General features: G+C 36.3%; 1 protein-coding gene and 1 long non-coding RNA gene across 4 annotated transcripts; one reads left to right on the forward strand and one right to left on the reverse strand.

The window, feature by feature from the left end:
- The first annotated feature begins 759 nt into the window (after positions 1-759).
- Rgl (Ral guanine nucleotide dissociation stimulator-like) lies at positions 760-20,464 on the forward strand. 3 transcript variants are annotated; one of them, XM_089467475.1, is made up of 6 exons: positions 2,386-3,926; positions 10,927-11,565; positions 16,968-17,069; positions 17,138-18,052; positions 18,122-18,274; positions 18,333-20,464. In XM_089467475.1, the coding sequence occupies exons 1-6, from the start codon at positions 3,924-3,926 to the stop codon at positions 19,506-19,508; spliced, it is 2,988 nt and encodes a 995-aa protein (XP_089323601.1). In that variant the 5' UTR covers positions 2,386-3,923; the 3' UTR covers positions 19,509-20,464. The 3 variants fall into 3 exon arrangements, with proteins under 3 accessions (XP_089323602.1, XP_089323601.1, XP_089323603.1); XM_089467476.1 differs by lacking the exons at positions 2,386-3,926; positions 10,927-11,565 and adding an exon at positions 760-901; XM_089467477.1 differs by lacking the exon at positions 10,927-11,565 and having other exon boundaries at positions 2,403-3,926.
- Positions 6,781-8,526, reverse strand: LOC149269218 (uncharacterized). The gene is made up of 3 exons (XR_016269819.1): positions 7,637-8,526; positions 7,423-7,522; positions 6,781-7,342 (listed from the first exon to the last, which is right to left on the reverse strand). It is a non-coding gene; the product is annotated as an uncharacterized LOC149269218 (long non-coding RNA).
- Positions 20,465-21,747: the final 1,283 nt, after the last annotated feature.

A 21,747-nucleotide genomic window follows, 5' to 3' on the forward strand; every position in this document is an offset into this window, starting at 1 on the left:
TAGCTACGTACGACAGGCATTACGATTACGCGTGGTAAAAAAGAAATTCATCATTCGGATTGACTGACAAGCGTCGCCGTTGACGCGTGATCGTAGTTGCACAGTGGTGCAAGATCAACGTAATAAAGCGAATTTCCTATAAAAATGAAAAATTAAAAAATACATTTAAGTAATGCATTATATATCAAATGATATATGAAATGCATTTGCATATGTAGTTTCCTGGCCAACTGTCACCACTGTGCGCAGTAGCTGCCGTCGCCCAATATCGTAAATCACCTGCTCATCACGTTCAGCCCAGAGGCAGACAATGCGCTTAGTCTTGATGTTGGGGCGCTAAGTAACACTCACTGCTATGGCGGCCAAAATGCTCTGACTATGCTGAGATGCCATGGACTATGAACTATGGGCCATGTACACGTTTTATTGGCCATTTCATTTGTCGTCGCGCACTTTCCAACTTGGAGCGTATAGAAAACGCGTTAACTGTGCGACTTTTAAATGCTTTTCACTGCTTTTACCAATTTCTTGTTCGTTGTTGTTGTTGCTCCAACTGCCGCTACTGCTGCTGGTGTTTTTGTTGTTGTTGCTATATTTCTCCGTCGCTTTCTTACAGCTGGATTACAAAAGAAAACTTGAAATTTTGTTCGTCGCATCGAATACATTGCAGCAACATCCGCCTATTGCCAGTTGCACAATTCCAAAAGCCAAGTGTCTGTGTATCTGTGTAGCTGCGACCAGTCAAAATGCGCGTATCCAACAGATACCAGTCATCATCATCAGCATCGGCATCATCATCATTATCTACAGCAATTGCATCTAACCAAAGTCTAAGCACGCACATTGAAGTAATTGCAGCAGCTGCCCTCGTATAATGAGTCAAAATGTGGCCGACAGTCTGGTGAGTATGGAAATCTTATATATCTATATAATTATGTATGTATGTATATATATATATATGTGTTGGTTTTGCACTAGAAATAATATTGATAACCTGTATAGAAAGTAAGGCTCAGTTATATTGCCACAGCTCAAGTCAGTCTCAGCTCATTTCTGACCCATTTGAGCTGTTAATTGGTTTGACTAATATTTAGTGCTCTCTATAAATAGTCACGGACTATCATAATAAGAGAATCAATAGCCATTTGCAAAGTAAATTTACTGAATATTTACTTTAATCATATGTCATCTGAAGTAAAAGTTTTAAGAGCTGACAATAAAAACAATTGAAGCTGATTCTTCAGATTCACATAGAAGGCTAATATTTGAAAATATATTGATCTCATATAAATCTATTATAAAAATTTATTATAATAATTTAATTATGAATATATTAGTAATTATTTCTCTTAATTGATATAAGATATTTATTTGTTATTTTTATTTGCTTTATTTAGTATATTTATTTTTAAATATGGACTCTCTCTTTTCTATCATATATTAAATACAAAATTATATTGTTAATATTAAAGTCTTTGCTTTAATTAATACTTTTATTAATATACTTACTATTGGTCTTCAAGTATATCTAAAATAATGAATATTTTATATGTGCCTTTTATGATCTCTTCATAGATGTCTATTAAAAAGTGTTTAATATGTCTTTCCCATGCAATTGTCATACATATATTCAAACCCAGTATCTATTATCAATGGCCTTTCTATGCGATTTTCAGGCTTGCAAGCAATTTATCTTTGATATATTATGAAAACGCTGTAATACATAACCTCATTTCTTTTTGCTAAAAGAAATGGCATTGAAATATATCTGCCTTTGCCTCTTTTGATATTGTTTTACTATTGTCGATCTGTGCATCATTTGATTGCATTGTTTTGGTCGTCTTCGGTCGGCTTTAGTCGTTGCATCTTTAATTGATCAATTGACTCGGGTTGGGGGTCTCCACTTTTTTCTTTTACCTAACAAATAGAAAACAAATCGTTTGATTGGCGCTTACGTAAATTAAGGCTTATTAATTTCAGTATTTTATGTATTTTTATTGTATTCATATTTGATTGACTCTCTCTTTTATATATTCATTTGAGCCATATGAAAGACCCCAAAGACCGGCTTAACAATGTCTACCCATACATAGATATACATATGTATATTCGTATATAGATTTACATAATTATGTCATTGCGGTTACTTCGGCATTCCAAAACGGAACGTGGAAAAATGTTTGTTTTTTTCATCACATAAATCAATTTAGCTAAATGTTTGGAGGGAACTTGTCTTGGAATTTTAAGAGTCGCATAAATATTGTTGAACAACGCGTGAAATAAAATTATTATTGTTTTTTTTTTTTTTTTTTTTTTTTTTTTTTTACCAATTTTATAAATTCTATTGTGTTTTGGTCAGTTAAGTTTTTTCACACAAGATAAACATATTTGATGTATTTTATATTTGTTTTTTAACAATTTATATTACATATCAATGCTGAAATGAATTTATATGCGAATTCAAATGATATATATGCGCATACATTACTATACTATAAGAGAGCTTTTTCCGCTCTATTATATTTCGCTACCCATTGACGGGCAGACGCACTCACATACACATACACAAACACACATTCTCAGACGAGCACAGAAAGAGCGGCGCTCGGCACAAGGGCAATTTCTAATAGGAACGCACGCGAATGAGAGCCGCTCACTAAAAAAACATAAACAGAGCGTAATGAGGAAAATACGAGTGGGTGCGAAATTCCCACGACCACGACCCAAACAAACTACCTGAGAGCAAACAATGCATTGGGAGGGGAGGCATGAGGCGAAGCGGCTGGCGCTGTGCTAACGCCAACGCGACGGCAGAGGTCGCTCGAACAACCCTCGCTCGTGTTGTTCTAAGAGAGAGAGAGAGTGTCAGAGCAAACGAGCGAACGAGAACAAAAGCCGAGCGTTCCTAGCATATGTGTGTGTGTGTGTGTGTATGTGTGGCGATGTTGGGGCTGTCACGGATCTCGGGTCGACCTGGCCGCTGAGTGCGTTTTCAACAGTTGTTGGCGTCGGTTGTCCCGTCACCGTCTCGCCAGAGAACTTTTTCCTTCAGTGTTTTGTGCCGTGAATTATACGAAAAAGGAAGGCCCGAAATTACGCGTCCCCCCCCCCTCGAAACCCGAAATGCCCAATAAATTTTTCTTAATTATCTAATGTGCAAGAAATATAGCGTAAAGTGCATACGAAAAAAGAAATTTGCGTCTAATATTTGTGTGTTGAAATCAAGAGATGCAAATAAATAACTAAAACGAAAAACGTGATAGTGTAATACATAGAAACATACATATTAACATGTATGTGTGTGTATGAGTGTGTGCAAGCAAAGCAATAGTTGAAGAAAGGCAGACACTTAAACATAAGGAGAACGCGCCTGCCAATTGAACGTAGTGCAACGAACCCGAGTCCGAACCCGAACCCTTCGCTCGAGACGGGGGTTGTGTACGCGCTTCAGCCCAGCCAACCCCCTGCCCACTCAGCTGACCGACTGACTCATCCATCATCATCCTCCTCAGCATTCAGGGCAGAGAAACTGGCGCTGCGGCAGCGGTCGCTCGTGGTGCGTAGCCAAGAATAAATAAAAAGCAAAAACAAATCGTGAAAAACAACAACAAAACAACTGCCTAAAAGCCTAGCTTTACAGCTTAATCGGCGGCACGTAACGTAACGTAACGCAACGCAACGCAACGTGCTGTATTCTATCGTACTGCTATATCGTATCGTATCCACATGCGCATCAATTCTGCCTTAGCTTACGGCACACACACACACTCAGAGACACACTGAAAATAAAGGAGCAGAAAATTTATTGATTTTGCTTTCTACATTCATCTTATCGCAACCATTACGAATTGCAGGCGCAAAGTAAACAGAGCAAAAACAATTGGATCTGCGTGTAAATTACGAACGAAAAAAGTCAATCTCAAATGGTAAAGAAAAAAACTGTGAATAAAACCCAACTGTCTGCCAAAGCCCGCACACAGTACAACAAAAAAAGGCGCGCGCATAAAAGGTGTGCGACAAGGAAGAAAACTTAAATACAAATATTGAAAGCTTTCGCTTTGGTCGACTTGTCGATACTCTTGCAGGCAGTTTTAACAATGTATATAAAAGATATATTGAAATTAATATTAAAGATGTTTTGTTTGAGTCATATACAAAATATAGCAAAAAGTCAAATCCTAGATTTATAAATACATTTTGCAATTTAATATAAAATTTGAAGAAAACTTGAATTTATATTTTCTAGAATAAATAAACAAATTCAATTCATTGAAAAGAAAATATTAAATAAATAAATGAAATATTGTTCAAAATAAATGCTTGTGTATACAGCTACAAACAATTAAATTACTTCTGCATAAATATATTCATTTTCCATGAATTTCCATAAATAAATAAAACTAATTGACTAACGCTATTTGAGCAGTTTCTATTTTAGGCCTAGAGCAGTGCAATAGTTGAAAATTTCTACATCTACAAAAAAATTCTTCGATAGAAGAATTTAAATTATTTCCGGTTTCTAAAGAAACATTACAATTTCCATATATATTTTTCTCACCTGCAAGAGTAACGAGCTAAGAAAAACCACAAGCTATTTGTACTCCTTGTTCTCGTCGTTGTTGTTGTTGTTGTAGGCCCAACCGACCAGAAAAATGCCAACAATAATAACAACAATTGAAATAGTTAAGCCTACGCTAATTTTTATGCGCACATCTTTAGCATATATATACATACATGTATATATGTATGTATGTACATATTCTACATATATGTATATTTATGTATTTCCCCGACATTAGCATTAAAGCAATCCAACTGGAATTGGCGTGTTTTATTTTGTACTTGATTTTGATAGCATTCGAATTGGTTATTTATGGGCATTGCATTAGGCATATGTGTATACATATACATATACAAAAGAGTATATATGTATGTGCTCTATGAACTTGTTGTTGTTGATTGCGTCTCGAGAAAATGTCAACAGCAATTATACCTAAATATATGTATTTATATATGTGAAACTATGGACACATCCATTGGCTTGGAAAACTGAAGGCGTAGCTGGGCAAAGCGCCTTGAAAAGCTGCTCAGTGCCAATCAATATTAAGTAGTATTTACACTTGAACAGAAACCTTAGAGGGGAATTCGAGAAATACAAAAGAGAAAGAGTGCGAGAGGGAGTGCTAGAGCGAGAGGGAGCTGTAGTGTAAGTTTTAAGCTAATTGGTTACCTAGCGACAATCTTCTTAGGGCATTACAAACCCAATAAATAAATAAACAAAAGGAAATATAATTAAGATGTATATAATACAATGAATTAAGAAAGGTAGAGAGCTCTTAAGACCTGAGAAGGTCTTTAAGAAATTCGAATTCTTTGGAATGTTGGACTCTTTTCATGAGCTACAAATGATTTGTCTTTAAAAATGCGAGAACTATCCCTGATCTAGAATAGCGAAGACTAAGAAAGTGTAGTTGACATTGGAATACATTGGAAATGATTTAAGATATTATAATTAATGAATTATAGATAATAGAAATGATATCTTATAATGATTTATTGATATATCAAAGTGTTATATATGAAATGGAATTCCTATTGATATAGCATTTCTGAAGAAATATTCAATACAAATATTTAAGGACTATATTGTCAAATACTCTTATTAAACAGAACTATTATAGGCTTATCTCTTTTCTTGGGTATACTGAAAATACGCAGACTTGATTTTAACATAGAGCGCCCTTACACACTACATAAGCTCAGCTCTAGATCAATTTTGGGTCTACCTGTTCTGTTATTTAACTTGACTTAAGTAAAGAATCATATTTAAAAGATTTGCAATTTCATGTCAAGTTCAAATCTAAAATATAATACTCCCAATCTTTCAAGTAGCTTATGTCAATCTCAGCCCCGTGAAAGATGTCGCATTATGGTAATACGAAACCCCTAGCTTTGTCACCTCTCAGCTATCTAGTTATCTAGCTATGTCTAGCCTACAGTACAAGCTAAAGCATACATATATCACTTGTCTACCCGCATTCTGTATTATAAGTTTATGCAAATATAGCCATGCATATTTACTGCTTCCCCAACCACCGTTTGAGAAACATTTTTACGAGTTTGCTTTCGCTTCTTGTTATGCTCAGTGCTTTAAGCTTTAATTCAAGTTGATATTTCTATATCCGTTGTTTGTTTCCTCTGCCCCATGCAAATATATAAATATATAAATATGTATAAAGTATATGCATTTATATATATTTGATATGTCTGTTGCACAGCGGATGTGGTTTGATAATAGTCGAGCAGCAAACAGCAGCAGCCACTAGGTGATTCTGCTGCAGACAAAGAGAGAGAGGGAGAGTGAGTGAGTGGGGGAGAGCACTGGGCGGGGAGACGAATGCAGTCAGTTGTAACTGACGAAACGAACGTCCAACGGACGTTGTACGCTCATTTAGTCAGTCATTCAATGCGACACGAGGCGAATGCAGCATTTCGGCTTTAGTTGAGTTGCTTTATTTTTCTGCTCTGCTATAGTTTTTATTTGTATACCCCGTAAAAATGTTACTAAACAGGGGGTGTACTGTCTTACTAGGCTGTAAGTTACTATGAAAGCTTTTTCAATGGATAACTTTTACGATAATTATCAATTTGCCTATATTTATATAGACTTTTGTATTAAATTAATATATATGTTTTTTAAACGCCAATTAAACAAATATTTATTTAAGATTAATCTTGAAGAGTTTTAGCTAGTCAAGCACAGAATTGTAGAGCAATCTATACATGATTTGATTATGTTTAATATATATTTATATATACACAATTTTAAGACTGTATTTATATATAAAACTGACCTATCTCCGTGCTAAAGCTCTCTCATCCAGGGTATTTTCTAGTCAAGCGCTTAGTACTAGATCAGCTTTTACATGATTTGTTTTGTGCTTTTTATACATTTGCATTGTTTATTTGCCTCTTGCTGTATATCAATGCAAGAGCCAACTCGTGGCCGAGCTTTGGATTCGCCCCTCTCTATAAATAGAAATGGGGGCGAACCCCCATCAGTCTGAACCCAACTACATACAGCTGCCCATCGATTGTTTGCTTTGATGTTGTTACTGTCCACTCTTGGCGGACAGCAGGATGCGTGGGCGTGGCTTGCAGTTGGGATGAGGCGGGTGGTTTTTAGCTATTTTTGCAACATCTTTTGCATTTGCGTCGCAGCTAAGTCAATTAAGCCATGGCGGCTACCCACGCACACACACACACGAAACGCACACACACATACACAGACAGCCGCCAACACGTCAGTCAATAGAATATTGCCATTAGCCATCCCACAGTTCTATAAATAGACGAAAAGCTCATGTGAAATGCCTCGTCATCAGTTTCATCATTATCGTCAGCATTGTAATTATCGTTTACCTCATCTTCATTATCATCTGGAGCAATTTGACATAATTTCGCTTTATGTTTTTATAATTGCCTTTCCAACACTTTAGAAACACTTGACAATTGAGTTGAGCTAAAATTATATAATACAAAAATATATACAAATTATCGTAATTCCTTAGAACTTTATTAATATCGTCTCTCAGTATTATTTTTGGATGTATTTTCCCCCACTCGATGACTCAACTTGAATTTGAAACTTTTTGTTTGCTGCTTCTGTTCTGAATGACGCCGACTTATCGCTGGGGTCGATCAATTTTAACTGCTACTCGATTTGCATTTCAAGTTACATATATGTAAATATATATATATTCATATATACATATAGTTATATATATGCTATATGAGTTATAATTAAATGAGTCAAGAGAGCCTCTCCACAATATGCATATGTGTGTGTGTATGTGCATATTGATTAGAGGGGGGCATAGCAAATGCTATATGTGGAAATATAAACCATATGTATATAAATATGAGTTGATGAGAACTCTGTCACGATCGAACTGGATCTGGCTCTGGGCTATACGTTCATAGGTTTTAGTTAGACTTTGCACACTTTAGCGTATTGCACAAAAGTTCATTCAAGCATCTGAAAACAAATGAATTGGCATATTGAGGTACGTGACTCGGTAATCAATATATTCATGAATCGACTTGTCATTTGTAATGTTTGGCAATGTGGACACAAATATTTAATACATATCGATTATTTTGGGTTAATGCATTCATAATTGCGATTAGTAAGTCAATTTTTGGCTGTTTAGGCTTCCACGTCTATCCATTAGCATTGAGTATGAACTAAAAGTTGCTGAGAGAAATATAATTTGTAAAGTATTAAATTTAAATTATTATTTTTTTTTTTTTTTTTTTTTTTTATTTATTTACTTTTTACGATATACTTAAGAAATGTTAAGTTTTCAATTTAAAAATTATTGTTTGCATCTGTTTCAAACGTGTACACACTTTTGGTACATGGAAGTCTATAAATTACACTAGACAACAAAATTCATGCAGTTAAATAATTAAGAATCAGACAGGAGTCCAAAATAATATATACGCAGATATATATAAAAAATTCTTATCTAAATATTTGACTTGAGACTTTCCTCAAATAAGAAATTTCTTTTAAAAATGAATTAAAAATACATATTGAATTAAATGAATTTATGTTCTTTTTCTATTTTTTATATATAATTAAATTTAATTAAAAAATAAATATATATATTTTTTTAATTTCTCTTTAAATTTTTTTTTGTACTTCTCCTTTTTGATATTCTATTAAATTAAATAAATAAATTTAAAAAAATTATTTTTTTCTCCTTGAATTTATTTTTTTCTTCTTTTTTTTTTTTTAATATAATAATAATAATAAAATTTGTATTTATTATTAAATTAAAAATTATAAAATTAAAACCATTAAAAGTTATGAAATTAATTTTCTAAAATTTCATGTAAACAATATTTGTATATAACTTCAAAAAATAAATAGTATGCCGATTCTCATTTCTTTACGTCAATTCTCAGGTATTCAAAAAATGTTAAACCCAACCAATCAATCAATCAGTCAATCAATCAATAGCTCTATGAATTTATTTTGAATATTCAATTGAACTGCGAACGTTTAGCAAATTTTTGCAAATACTTTACGCTTTATAAGGCTAAGGCTAAAGACCTGCCCAGTCCAGTAATCTCATTCGTGATGCGATTATTTATTTATTTTAACTGGAATGTGGCAGCCAAACTGTTGCAAGAGCTCGCATTTAATCTAAATGACTTTGGCACTGTGTGCCGATACGTGCCAGATTAACTGGCAATTCCCACATATATATAATATTCCTATATACATATGTATACATTTCATTATTAGTCTGAAATTGTGGAGCTGAGAGCTGCGTGCGGTTTGTTTTGAATGCTTTATGCGTCTATTTCTGGGCTGTCATATTTTATGATCCCAACATTTATTACTGCTATATACGCAATTTAATGTCGAGGCGCCGCGAATTGCGGCACGTTTTATACGGAAAGCCGTCTCCGTTGCCACACGGAGACAGACGCGGACACGGTCCAGCATCCGGCACGGGTCCGACCCCGCCGGCTGACCTGCTGATCTGTTAGCTTAGATAACTCTGCATGACAATTTCAGAGGAAAGGCCATGCCATTAACAGAACTAAAAAACAAAAAACAAAAACATAGAAAAAAAAAACGAGTTATGCAATGTGGAGCATCATAGCTTGACTTTTGAATCGAGCACAGTTTGTTGGCCCAAATGTTTATGGCCAAGAGAGTCGACGTGAAATTTGCAGCTCCATTACAGTTAGTCGCAAATAAGTGCGCACGTCTAATAAATACTGTGTGCATGCACACGCTTCAAGGCGAATCGCCGTATAACTAGTGTGAAACGGAAAATGAAAACGCATTTTCCAGCAACGATTTCCTTAACATACAAATGGCAACAAATTTGTTCAGCAAATGTGGCGCAGTGCCTTGAGAGAAAACATACGAATTTGGAATACACTGACGATGTTTGGAAATAAATAATATAATATTGTATATATGGAATCAGACTTTGTTAGGGTGTTAAGCTAATATATATATAGCTCTTACCAAGGCTAAGGTTTAACTGGCAACTGTATCTTCTATATCTCTCTCTATATCTCTTCCCTTACCAATACTCTTATTCATTCTCACTTCCCCCAATTTGTATAAGTGTATTCCATATATAAAAATCGCGCGCTCACAGCTGTCAATGGGAATGTGAAACAACAATAAACGGCCGCAATAATAAACAACTTCCTGGAAAAGTTGTGCTGCACGCTTTTGGCTAGGCTAATACCTTATGCTGTTTTACGAACGCAGCAAAGGAAGCAGGGGGCGTGGCACCAAATGTAAAAATTGTTAAACAAAGGCGAAGCCAGCGAGTCAGCCAGTCAGCCTGGCTATTGCCGCTAATTGCAATTTGGAATTGGGGGGCAAAAAGTATTTAACCAAATATGGGAAGGTGCCGAGCGAGACGCCACTTGAGTTGCTTTCCATTGTTGTTGTTGTTGTTGTTGTCGCTATGTCTATACAAATGCGTCTAGCTGCCGACAGCTGAACAATATAAATGTATTTATATATACACATACTTGTACATATATGTATGTACATATATGTACATTGTGCGTCTATCTCTAAGTCGAAAATTGTAGCCAAGGTCAGGGGCGGGCAGACAAGCCCTAGGCATTGACAGCGACTCGACTGAACTCAACTCAAGTGAGATGAGTTGTCGATGTCGATGTCGAAGTGGATGTGGATGTCGATGTGGTTGCCCATGTTGATGTGAATGAACTCGTTTCACGGCTAGTTTCGCTGAGCAGCCAATGCCAATCAATGAACCATAATCAAGTACAAAATAAAACATGTTGCGAGAGATTGACCCCAACCTAAAAAAAAAAAAAAAAAAAAAAAAAAAAAAAACACACAAATTTTGTTTTCAGAATTTCACAAGCCAAGCGAACTGTGTTTGCCAGCATAAACAGTCGAAGGAAAAGCAGCAGGTGCAGCAGCATCATCCACCCACGCTCATCAAGAGCCACACTTGCGCCTATCAGCTGCAGGATTTAGCTGGCTATAATCGCGCCTTAATGCCGCCGCTGGACAACACCGACTTCAGCAGCGCCTGGCGCTATGTCAACAACAACAGCAGCAGCGCGCTCTGCAATTACCATCAGCAACTGCAGCAGCAGCAGCAACAGCAGCAACAGCAACAGCCCGCACATAATTGGGCCAAAGCCAAGCAGCGTCTGTATCATCACAACACCTGTCCGCGCCAAAAGAAATCAGCAACGCCCACACATACGCCCACAGCCACGCCCACATCGACATTATGCCGACAGCAGCAGCAGCAGCAGCAGCAGCGACGTTCACGCTCCACATCCTCCTCAGCTGGCAAGCAGCGACGGAACAGCTCCTATCATTCCTACGATGATCTGGACAGCTCATCGAATGCGGTGGCCAATGCGGAACGCAAAGTCGTCGCCAGCCTCAAGTATCTGTGCGCCTGCACAGGCGCCACACTCCGAAACCTATCGAAGAAGACGAAAGATTTACATGCCAAAAACTATACCTACACCAAGGTAATTGGTAATGCATTGCATGTGACTAGCTATATATGTATATGCATATACTATATGTATATTAGAGCTAAGTCTTTGCTTTCTTTTACATTATTCTCTATTGGAGACACTGGCTTTGATGGGAATATGCTCTACAATTAATTGGCCTTAGAGAGTGTGTTCCAAGATTTGGTTATATACATATTGTAAACTATATATTTAGTTTACTAAATTTTTAATATTATTTTTATTATTATTATTATTTTTTTTATTTATTTATTTTTTTTATATTTATTTACTTATTATTTTATTATTTATTAGTATTTGTTTATTCATTTTTTATTTATTTATTTTGAAATTTCTTTTTTTAAGTATTCCTTTTTTTATTTCATTTTAATAATTTAAATTTAATTTTAAAAAATGCAATTAAGTTGGCTGTTTAATCCAACTTATTATAAACTAGCTGGGTGGCTTAATAAAATAAAGAACATTTGTTTTTGATCAATACTAAATATTTCGTATGCTCTATGATATTTAAAAAAAATATTTTTACCAATTGAAATATTTGTTGATTTCACTATAAAAAATTGTTGATTGTTTTTAATTGCTTCAATTAGAATCGCAGAAACATTTTTGTAAATTCTGCCAGAAAAAACGTCGCCAAATGTTTTCAATTGTTTATATAATATCCAGTAAATGTAGACAAGTTCAGTATTCATTAGCTTTAATTGAATTTTGCTGGAGTTTGGAATCTCATTTATAATATTTTTATTTTTATTTTTATTTTAATTCATCAACTTCTTTGATTAATAGTTCAAGTCAAGCTTAGCCCCAGCTTCAATTTTTAAACATATTCTGCCTTCAATATTTTTTCTGTTTTTAAAGAGACTTGTTTAGCAAAAATATACTCTGCTTTGTATTTGCTTATTATTATTTAAACAATTTTATTAATTTAACAATTTTAATGAATTGACATTGAATAACTTTTATTTGTTTTAAACAGAGCTTTGAACCCATAAAAATATTTATTTTTGTTTGTGTTGACACAAAATAAAATTCAGCAGCTGGCTATGTTAGACAGACATTAATTTGTCTTAATCATGGTTTATTACATTTAAGTAATTAGTTTCAAAATATTAATTAATACATATTTGTATTATTTTAATATTATATTCATTTTACTCTGTTTCTATGTAAAGTCTTTATTTATCTTTACTACCTGTAGACTAATTGATCGTTTAGTGGGGCAAAAACACCTGCAGCTGCAGCCGTTATTAGTTTGCCGTATACTCTGCCATTAATAATTCTTCGTTTCAATAAACATTGCTAAAATAATTTTGACGTAAATGAAACTAAAAACAAGCGAATATAGTGCGTCATTAATAAAACAGAACAAATGAAGCAAACAGATATATGAAAGACAAATACATAGTAGCATGCATACAGACATACATATATATGTGTATTTATAAAAGGGAGAGAGAGAGAGAAAGAGAGAGAGAAGCAGCAGTAGCATTTAAACAAAAAACATACAAAACGCCAAATAAATAACAAATAAATTAAATAAATACATATGTATGCATTCATCTCTATGTATGTGAGAGTGTGTGTGTGTCTGTTTACATACAAACAGACAAATTTCTTATTTCGACAGTCGAAACAAAAAAGAAAATAAAATAATTAAAGAAAAGTCAAACGACTTGGCTGATCTTTCCTCGTGAATTGATTAAAAGTTGCCTTCAACTTGGCTACATACACAGATATATATAAATATATACATGAGTATATATGTATATACACATACGTATATACATATCGACACATATTTGTTTGATTTGGGAAGTAGCATGTGCAGATCAGCCAGCCGAATCACAAGCTAACATAAGTACACAGCAATTAGAAAAAAACAAACATAAAGACAACAAAAAAGTTAAATATAAATTTGGAAGTTGGGTGTTAATGACTGGCGAATACTCGTGTGTGTAATGGTATATAGTATTTATAGTATTATAGTATTTTTATTTACGAATTGTTGCTCTTTTTGTTAAGAGTATTCTAGTTTATAGTTCATAGTTCATAATTGATAATTGATAATTCATACTTCATACTTCATACTTCATACTTCATACTTCATACTTCATACTTCATACTTCATACTTCATACTTCATACTTCATACTTCATACTTCATACTTCATACTTCATACTTCATACTTCATACTTCATACTTCATACTTCATACTTCATACTTCATACTTCACTTCATACTTCATACTTCATACTTCATACTTCATACTTCATACTTCATACTTCATACTTCATACTTCATACTTCATACTTCATACTTCATACTTCATTAACTTCATACTTCATACTTCATACTTCATACTTCAATACTTCAGACTTCATACTCATACTTCATACTTCATACTTCAATACTTCATAAGGCATACTTCATACTTCATACTTCATCTTCATACTTCATACTTCAATACTTCATACTTCATACTTCATACTTCCTACTTCATACTTCAATACTTCATACTTCATACTTCATACTTCATACTTCATTCATCATATTTCATTCTTCATACTTCATACTTCATACTTCATACTTCATACTTCATACTTCATACTTCATACTCCATACTTCATGGCTCATACAACATTTTGACTGCAACCAATATACTCTTCTCCTGCATTTAATGAGCGAGTATCGAAACGCAAAAACAATTGCAATTTGTTGCTGAAAAATTGTTGGGCTTCACAGGAAATAGTCGCAGTCGCAGTGGCAGTCGCAACGATGTTTTCGCAGCTGTTGTTGCTTTTGCTTTCACGCTTTGTTTATGCTGCCAATTTTGATATAGATTCAAGTTGAAATCGCGTGAAATGCTGTGAATGAAAGTCATTAAATGGAATTACCCAACACTTAAGCACTTGAGGCGCAGTGTTGTAAGTGAAAACATTGGCGCCTAATAAGTATACTAAGTAGTTTACACAACTAGTAGAGGAAAAAAAACAAAGGAAAATTAATTTTCAACATTTTTGGCAATGCTATTTATGGGGCTGGGCATCTACGAACAACTTACAGCTGTTTACAGCGATCTAGGGAATTTTTCGTAGGAGACCATAAGCTGTGGGTGGGTCGACGTGAAGATACTCTTTAATTTAAAATACTCTTTTTGATTCTTAAGAAATATTTATTTTGTTTGTATAAGCAAGTTGTAGAAAATTATATTTAAAATTTAAAAATGCAAACGATATATGCAAGTTCCTATAGTTTTCATATACCCTGTAATTTCAACAGATTTAACCTTGGACTGTATCAAAAATATGTATATTTATTTTTGCTTTCAACTAAATTGGCTTAGAGTACATCAATTTAGCTTAAGCCCTTGCCTATTTATGCTGTTACATAATGCTTATACAATTTTATATACCCCTAATTTCAAAGCGCATTTAAAGATCATAAAACAAATTGCGCCGACCACTTAACGCCCAACATGTATTTGTTGGGATTTTTTTTTAGTTTTTTTTTTTTTTTTTTCGAAATATTCAAACAATTCACGAAATTTTCTGAAATGAGGTCAGAAGCTCAGACACGGCCACGGCTAACAAAAAAGTAAACTAAACATATATTTGTATGCAGGATTTGACTGTTGTTGTTGTACGCAATTGTTGCTCTTGTAGTTGTACAAAATTGTTGCTGCTGTTGTTGTTGTTGTTGTGTGTGTAATGAAAGCGCATGCGGGCAATTAATTGCTCTAACATGAGATTCATTAATGTTTAGTTGGACAGAAATTTATGTAGATGTGTCAGAGTGTTTGTAGGTATGTACCAACGGGGGTCAGCTGTGAGGCAGCGAGACATGTGTGTGTGTGTGTGTGTGTCTACTCAGCATTGACATCTATGTAGCTAGCTGAGCAAATCTTTCTATAGTTGCATGCTCTGGCTGCTTGGTTTGGGGGCAGGTCTTAAAACAGCTTCCGACATATGTTTTGTCGCACACACACACACACAGACACAGTCATACACATAGCATTGCGTGCTGCCTTTTGTTATTTATTCAATTTTCTTTATGGTTTCATTCATTGATTGCATTTTCACGCAATTGCAATTAAATGAGTTTATGAATTTAATTCATTTTTGTATATGTATGTTTGTGTATATATATACATATGCGCACTCATTCATGTTAACACATACACGTATATACATACATATATATTTACACCATTCGTGCACCCATACAAACACAAATTTAGCTAAGCAATGCATTTTTGTATTTTATTAGAATTTTATAATTTTTAAGGCTGCAAATATTTTATTTAAATTTGTTTACTTTTGTGAGAATTTCTGAATATTTAAATATATACAAAATTGGCCACATGTTGATTAATTGACCCTGTTATATTAATTGCGGCAATCAGTCTTTATTTATAGCCTTCTATTAATAGCGGAACCATTTGTTTAGAGGAAGAACCTCTACAACAATTTAAATGCATTTGAAATGTTTATTTATGTAGAGATTTTGTTACCATTGTGTGCTAGGGCGCATTTAAATTGGTTTTAAAATTTCTTGTAGTTGTTATTGCAAAATAAAAAATATTATGCGCGTTCAATATAATATTTTATAAATGTACTTTTTTATTTAAATTTTAAATATTATATTTTTGCTATATTTTATGGATTATAATTAAAAATACATTTTTAACATCATTTTAGCTATATAACATGATTATGCATAATGCATTTGATTTTTTCCTTGCTGTCGTGGAATTAAGTCAAATAATATTAGGCCTCGGGAGATAGCTTTCAAAATGGATTTTGTTTTTGATTAAGGAATGTTTATATATACAATATATATAACATATTCAATGGCATTTGGAACTTTGGCTGTAAATCGAAATTGGAATTTCTTATTATTCATTATTTATGGCTTAGTCAGAGCCATGGACTATTAACAAAATATTTATTGAGCAATTTAAATGCCAAATCGAAAATGTAGCGAAATGTGAATGAATTTTCTGACGGGAAATGGAAAATGTGGAAATGTAGAAATGTGTCGGTCTGTTTGGCCAACAACACAACAGTAAACAACAAAAGCAACAATACTTTGGCCATAAAACAATTCTATTTGACATAATGTTTATATTGGAAATATTTTGAAAAGCACAAAATTCGTGCCTTGTTTTAAGCGAATTTTATATTGAATTATAAATAACCGAAAATTGTGCTTGAAATAGCTAAATGATTAATTATATATACTAAATGTAGCAAATCAACACACTTTTTTTTATATACGTATAGACATACATACATACATATATAGATACATGTATATATTACTCTAAAGTAATTGCTTAGCCTTTGGCCACTTTGCTAATTTGACATCTTGATTGGTTTCTCTCTCTTTCTGTGCAGCCCACGTGGCGCCTGTGGGGCGAGGAGCACGAGAAGAATGCAATTTTCACAGTCTACCTGAAGAAGGTGCGCTATCATCGACCAACGCCCACGGCAAGCAATGTAAGCGATATACAAGTTGATATCTCTACCCATTCCCTCTTTAATATCCTTTGGCAATTTTCTTGCAGCAAGACTCGGATGATGAAATTTCGCATCTGGAATGGGAGACGGTGCGAGTGCGCTTTGTGAAGGCAGCCACATTGGCGCGCCTTGTGGAGGCGTTGGCCACCGATGATGGTGAATTGGAGTCGACGTTTATCAATGTCTTCCTGTCCACGTATCGCACCTTCTCGACGCCTAAGCAGGTGCTCAGCCTGCTGACGCAGCGCTACGATGCGCTGCACGAGAAGCATATGGAGGAGCTGGAGCTGGCGCAACAGAATGGCAGCACAGAGGATGACTCACCGGCCTCCATACATGAGCAGCACAAGAAAACTCTAGTCTCGGCGCTGCATGTGTGGCTGGACGGGTTTCCCGAGGACTGGCACGAGGACAACTTGCAGCAGATTCTCGAATTTGCCAGCAAACGTCTCAAGCGCTCCGATTTGCATATCAAAGTGTTGAATCGCTTGGAGCGTTTACTCAGGCAGCAGGTTTATGGTGGAGGTGGAGGCGGAGGCGGCGGTGGTGGTGTTGGCAGAGGTGGAGGCGGAGGAGGAGTTGGTGGCAATCATGGGGATATCTCTGGCCTGCCTTGGCTGACGACTCCGTCGTCGGGGCAGACGCAGTTCATGATGCAGACGCCGTATGGCTCCACCTACGATCTGAGCGAGCAATTCGGTCACCTTTATATCTACCGCGGACCCACGCACTTTATGCAGGCCTTTCGTTTTCCCGACGTGCCCGTTCGTCACTTTGCCGAGCAGCTCACCCGCATGGACTCTGAGCTCTTCAAGCGTCTGATACCGCATCAGTGCCTGGGCCATACCTGGGCGAGGCGGGACAGTGGCGGCTCTGAAACGGTGGTTGCCACCATCAACCAGTTCAATGCGGTGCTCTTTCGCGTTGTCTCCAGCATACTCATCGATCGGCTGAAGCCACAGGTGAGTGTAGAGCATTAAGCAAGAGGTGGAGACTCTTTATAACTCTTCTCTTCTCTTCTGTATTCCTAGGATCGCGCTTTGAACATCTCACGCTGGATCGATATAGCGCAGGAGCTGCGCATGCTCAAAAACTTTAGCTCCCTGAAGGCCATTATATCCGGACTCAATTCTAATTCCATATACAGACTGTCCAAAGTCTGGGAGTTTTTGCCCAAAGAGCGCGTAGGTTGACGCGGATAAATCGAATTGAATTTTTATTTAATTAATCTTCAATTTGCAGATGGAAATCTTTACGGAACTCGCACGCATTTGCTCGGAGGACAACAATGCCTGGACTCTGCGTGAGGTGTTGAAGCGCGAGGGCACTGCCAAGAATCCCGATCCGGCTGGCGATCAAACGGATCGTCATCTGCAGAAGCTCATACAAAATCTGGGCACACAGACGTCACACGGCACAATACCGTATCTGGGCACATTTCTCACGGATCTGACGATGATACACACAGCGAATCCGGACTACCTGACCGAGGACAAGCTGATCAACTTTGATAAGAAGCGCAAGGAGTTCGAGGTGCTGGCCCAGATCAAGTTGCTGCAGGGCGCGGCCAACACCTACAATCTGCAGGAGGATCCGCTCTTCGATCATTGGTTCGGCTCGATGCCCTTGCTGGACGAGCGACAGGCGTTTGCGCTGAGCTGCCAGCTGGAGCCACCGCCGCCGGCGCCGCGCAAATCGGTGGCCAGCACAAATACATCGCTAACGAATACGACGGCCTCGTCGACGGCCTCGATTATGGGCAGCGCCGGGCATGGCCATCGCAAGACTGACTCCATACACTCCAATTCGAGCAGCGGGGCTGGCTCGCAGTTCTACTGCGAGCTGAACAGCAGTACGAGCTCCAGGCACAATTCGCTGGATAGGGATGCACACCACGCATCGCTGATGTCCGCCTCGAGCAGCACCTCCAATCTATCCATGGACTCGAGCAATTCAGGAGGTCGACAATCGGCGCACAGCAAGTTGACCCACTCCCAGTCGCTGGGCAATGGACTGAAGAATGCGGCGCTGATCAATGGGACGACCAACGGTGGCTCGCCCCACAATCACATCAATGCACAGCTGGTGCAGCCAGCTGGTGTGAGCACCCAGTCCGCTCCCGATTTCTACATCATTCGCGTGACCTACGAGACGGACAACATTGAGCTGGACGGCATTGTGCTGTACAAGAGCATAATGCTGGGCAACAATGAGAGGACGCCGCAGGTCATTCGGAATGCGATGCTCAAGCTCGGCTTGGAGGATGATCCCGATCGTTATACGCTCGCCCAGGTGCTGCCCGACAAGGAGCTGGTTATGCCAAAGACAGCGAATGTCTACTATGCCGTGAATACCAATTATAATCTTAATTTCATACTGCGACCGCGCAAGGACGAGGCTGGCAACGGGGGCAGCTAGTCCACACTGGTGCCCCTGTCCCAGTTGTGGTGCTTGGGATATGAGGGCGAGGAGTAGAGTATATCAACTGATTCCCGCTTGTATATAGTATATAGAAACACGATGCGCACACATGACAAAACTAATTTTGTTGTTTTAGTTAATAGTGTCTTAATTTATTTATTACAGCAATCTCAATCTCAATGCAACTGATCGATAACAAAGCTGCTTTTACCTATCGATTAACCCGTCAATTAGCTCATAGTACAACACTCAACTTTTGTAATCTCCATTAAAAATCCGTTTATCAGGCACATACACGTACCCTCTCTCTATATATATACCTACTTCTATGTGAACTCTAAAAACTGGAATAATTGCTGATATTTATAAAACATATATATAGATATATATATACTATATATATATACTATTTACTGATATTGATATTAATATTGATATTGCTTAAGCGATTGATATACAGAATCTAGTACAATAATTTTTGAAGTTAGAATCGATATTAGTTTTTCGACGATAACTCGTTAGGTCTACGAGTCTACGAGTCTATGTACTTTATTTTGATGCAAAAAGCCCAACCAATATGATATGTATTTGTATAGATGTTTTATTATTGCTGTACGTGTATTGTATGTACATATATATATTTATATATATACATATATATAAAACAATGCAAATTGTAACTAAATATTTATAGTGTGGGGAGAGGAACCTAAGAATATATATATATATACTTCAGCATATATATTTGCTTGAGCTGTTCCACACTTTACATCTAGTTAAGATATTGTATTTGTGTGTATATTTAGTATAACAATTTAATGAATTATACATATATCAATATATAGTAATTGTCTGAAGGCATATTAAATATGAGCTCTATTAAAACAAATAAGAAAAACACAAACTAAATAAAGTAAATTAAAAAGAGAATGTTTGTAAATATAAAAACGAAATTAATGAATTTGTCTCTTTATTGTATAACAATAATGCTGAACTCTGCGACTCTCATTGAGAAAAGTACGGAACAATTAGCAGTAGAAGAGGTAGAGCCTGAAGAAGATTACAAAAGACGTAAGAAAGAGATAATAAATAAGGAAAAATGGAGAAGAGATTAGACCAGCTGGTGAGGAATGGCAAGAGGTAGAGGATGAAAATTAAAGGAAGCTATGTAGGAGGAGAAAGAAGGAGAAGATGAAGATTATTAATAACGTGATTGGAATTGAGGAACATTTTAGGGTAAAAATATATTTAAATGTAACTATTTTAGAGATTATGCAAATGTTTTTCATATATCGAAAAATGATTGAATTAAGAATTATTTTATTGAGAATTTATTTTACTAAATAGCCCAGTACAGCTAGATAGATAAGAGGCAATTTGATATATGATTTAGCCCAATTCTCACATCTTGCCCGAGTCTTATCAGTACCTATTAAAATACTAATCAAGTATTTGCCGTTGACACTCGAGTAGCCTATCTATAGATTTTCCATTTAATCTGTTTATATTAGGCCTATATCTTCAGGTTGAGCATCTTTGCTTTGCTGAAGGCGAACAAATATCTAGGCTTACGGTGAAGAGGGTTCCGTGCTGCGATAATATCAGCCCGCTGTCAACTGCCCGTTGCCGGAGCTGCGAAACCCTTTCTCGAAAAGCTCTCGGATAGCGGATAGCGAATATGAGGGTTAACGGGTCAGGGGTCAGAGAGCATTCCATTAAATTTGTCAGGACATAAAAATAAATTACATTTGGAGTTTTTGAACTTTTTGTATTTCGGCTCTTTAGCAACTTTCACCTACGCAGCGAATCAAGAGCTCAAACAGCAAATCCCGACAGTTTGTCCCCTTTTTTCTGTGTGTGGATATATAATTTGGTTTGCAGAAACTTTAATTAGATCACTTGAATGACAAACATAAATCTCTAGCCGCAATAATAAAGGCAATGAAACAAATTGAGATTGAGAGACCAAACCCGAAACCCGAAACCTGTTTCGACATGTGGGTGGCCCTGGGCTGCTTGAGATGGGTTTGGGCTAGATGCACGCTTGAAAAGCTCTCGAAGAAAACTTTTACAAACTAGTGAAAAATGCTCAAGCCTCGAATGAAAATGGAAATGAGTTGAGCTGACGTTTCTATGGCAGCCTCCTCCATGCAGGAGGTGCGCACTGTGTGGTGTGCTGTGGTGTGAGGCGCGACAAGTTGACATTCGAGTGTGGGCAAATGTTTGTAGCGGTTGA

This window comes from Drosophila arizonae, chromosome 4 (genome assembly GCF_054131065.1).
Source record: "Drosophila arizonae isolate 15081-1271.41 chromosome 4, UAZ_ARI_1.0, whole genome shotgun sequence".
NCBI lineage: Eukaryota > Metazoa > Arthropoda > Insecta > Diptera > Drosophilidae > Drosophila > Drosophila arizonae.

Coding starts and splice junctions, on each gene's coding strand:
- Rgl (XM_089467475.1), top strand. Junction 11,566..16,967: donor AAAACTATACCTACACCAAG/GTAATTGGTAAT, acceptor CTTTCTGTGCAG/CCCACGTGGCGCCTGTGGGG. Junction 17,070..17,137: donor CAACGCCCACGGCAAGCAAT/GTAAGCGATATA, acceptor ATTTTCTTGCAG/CAAGACTCGGATGATGAAAT.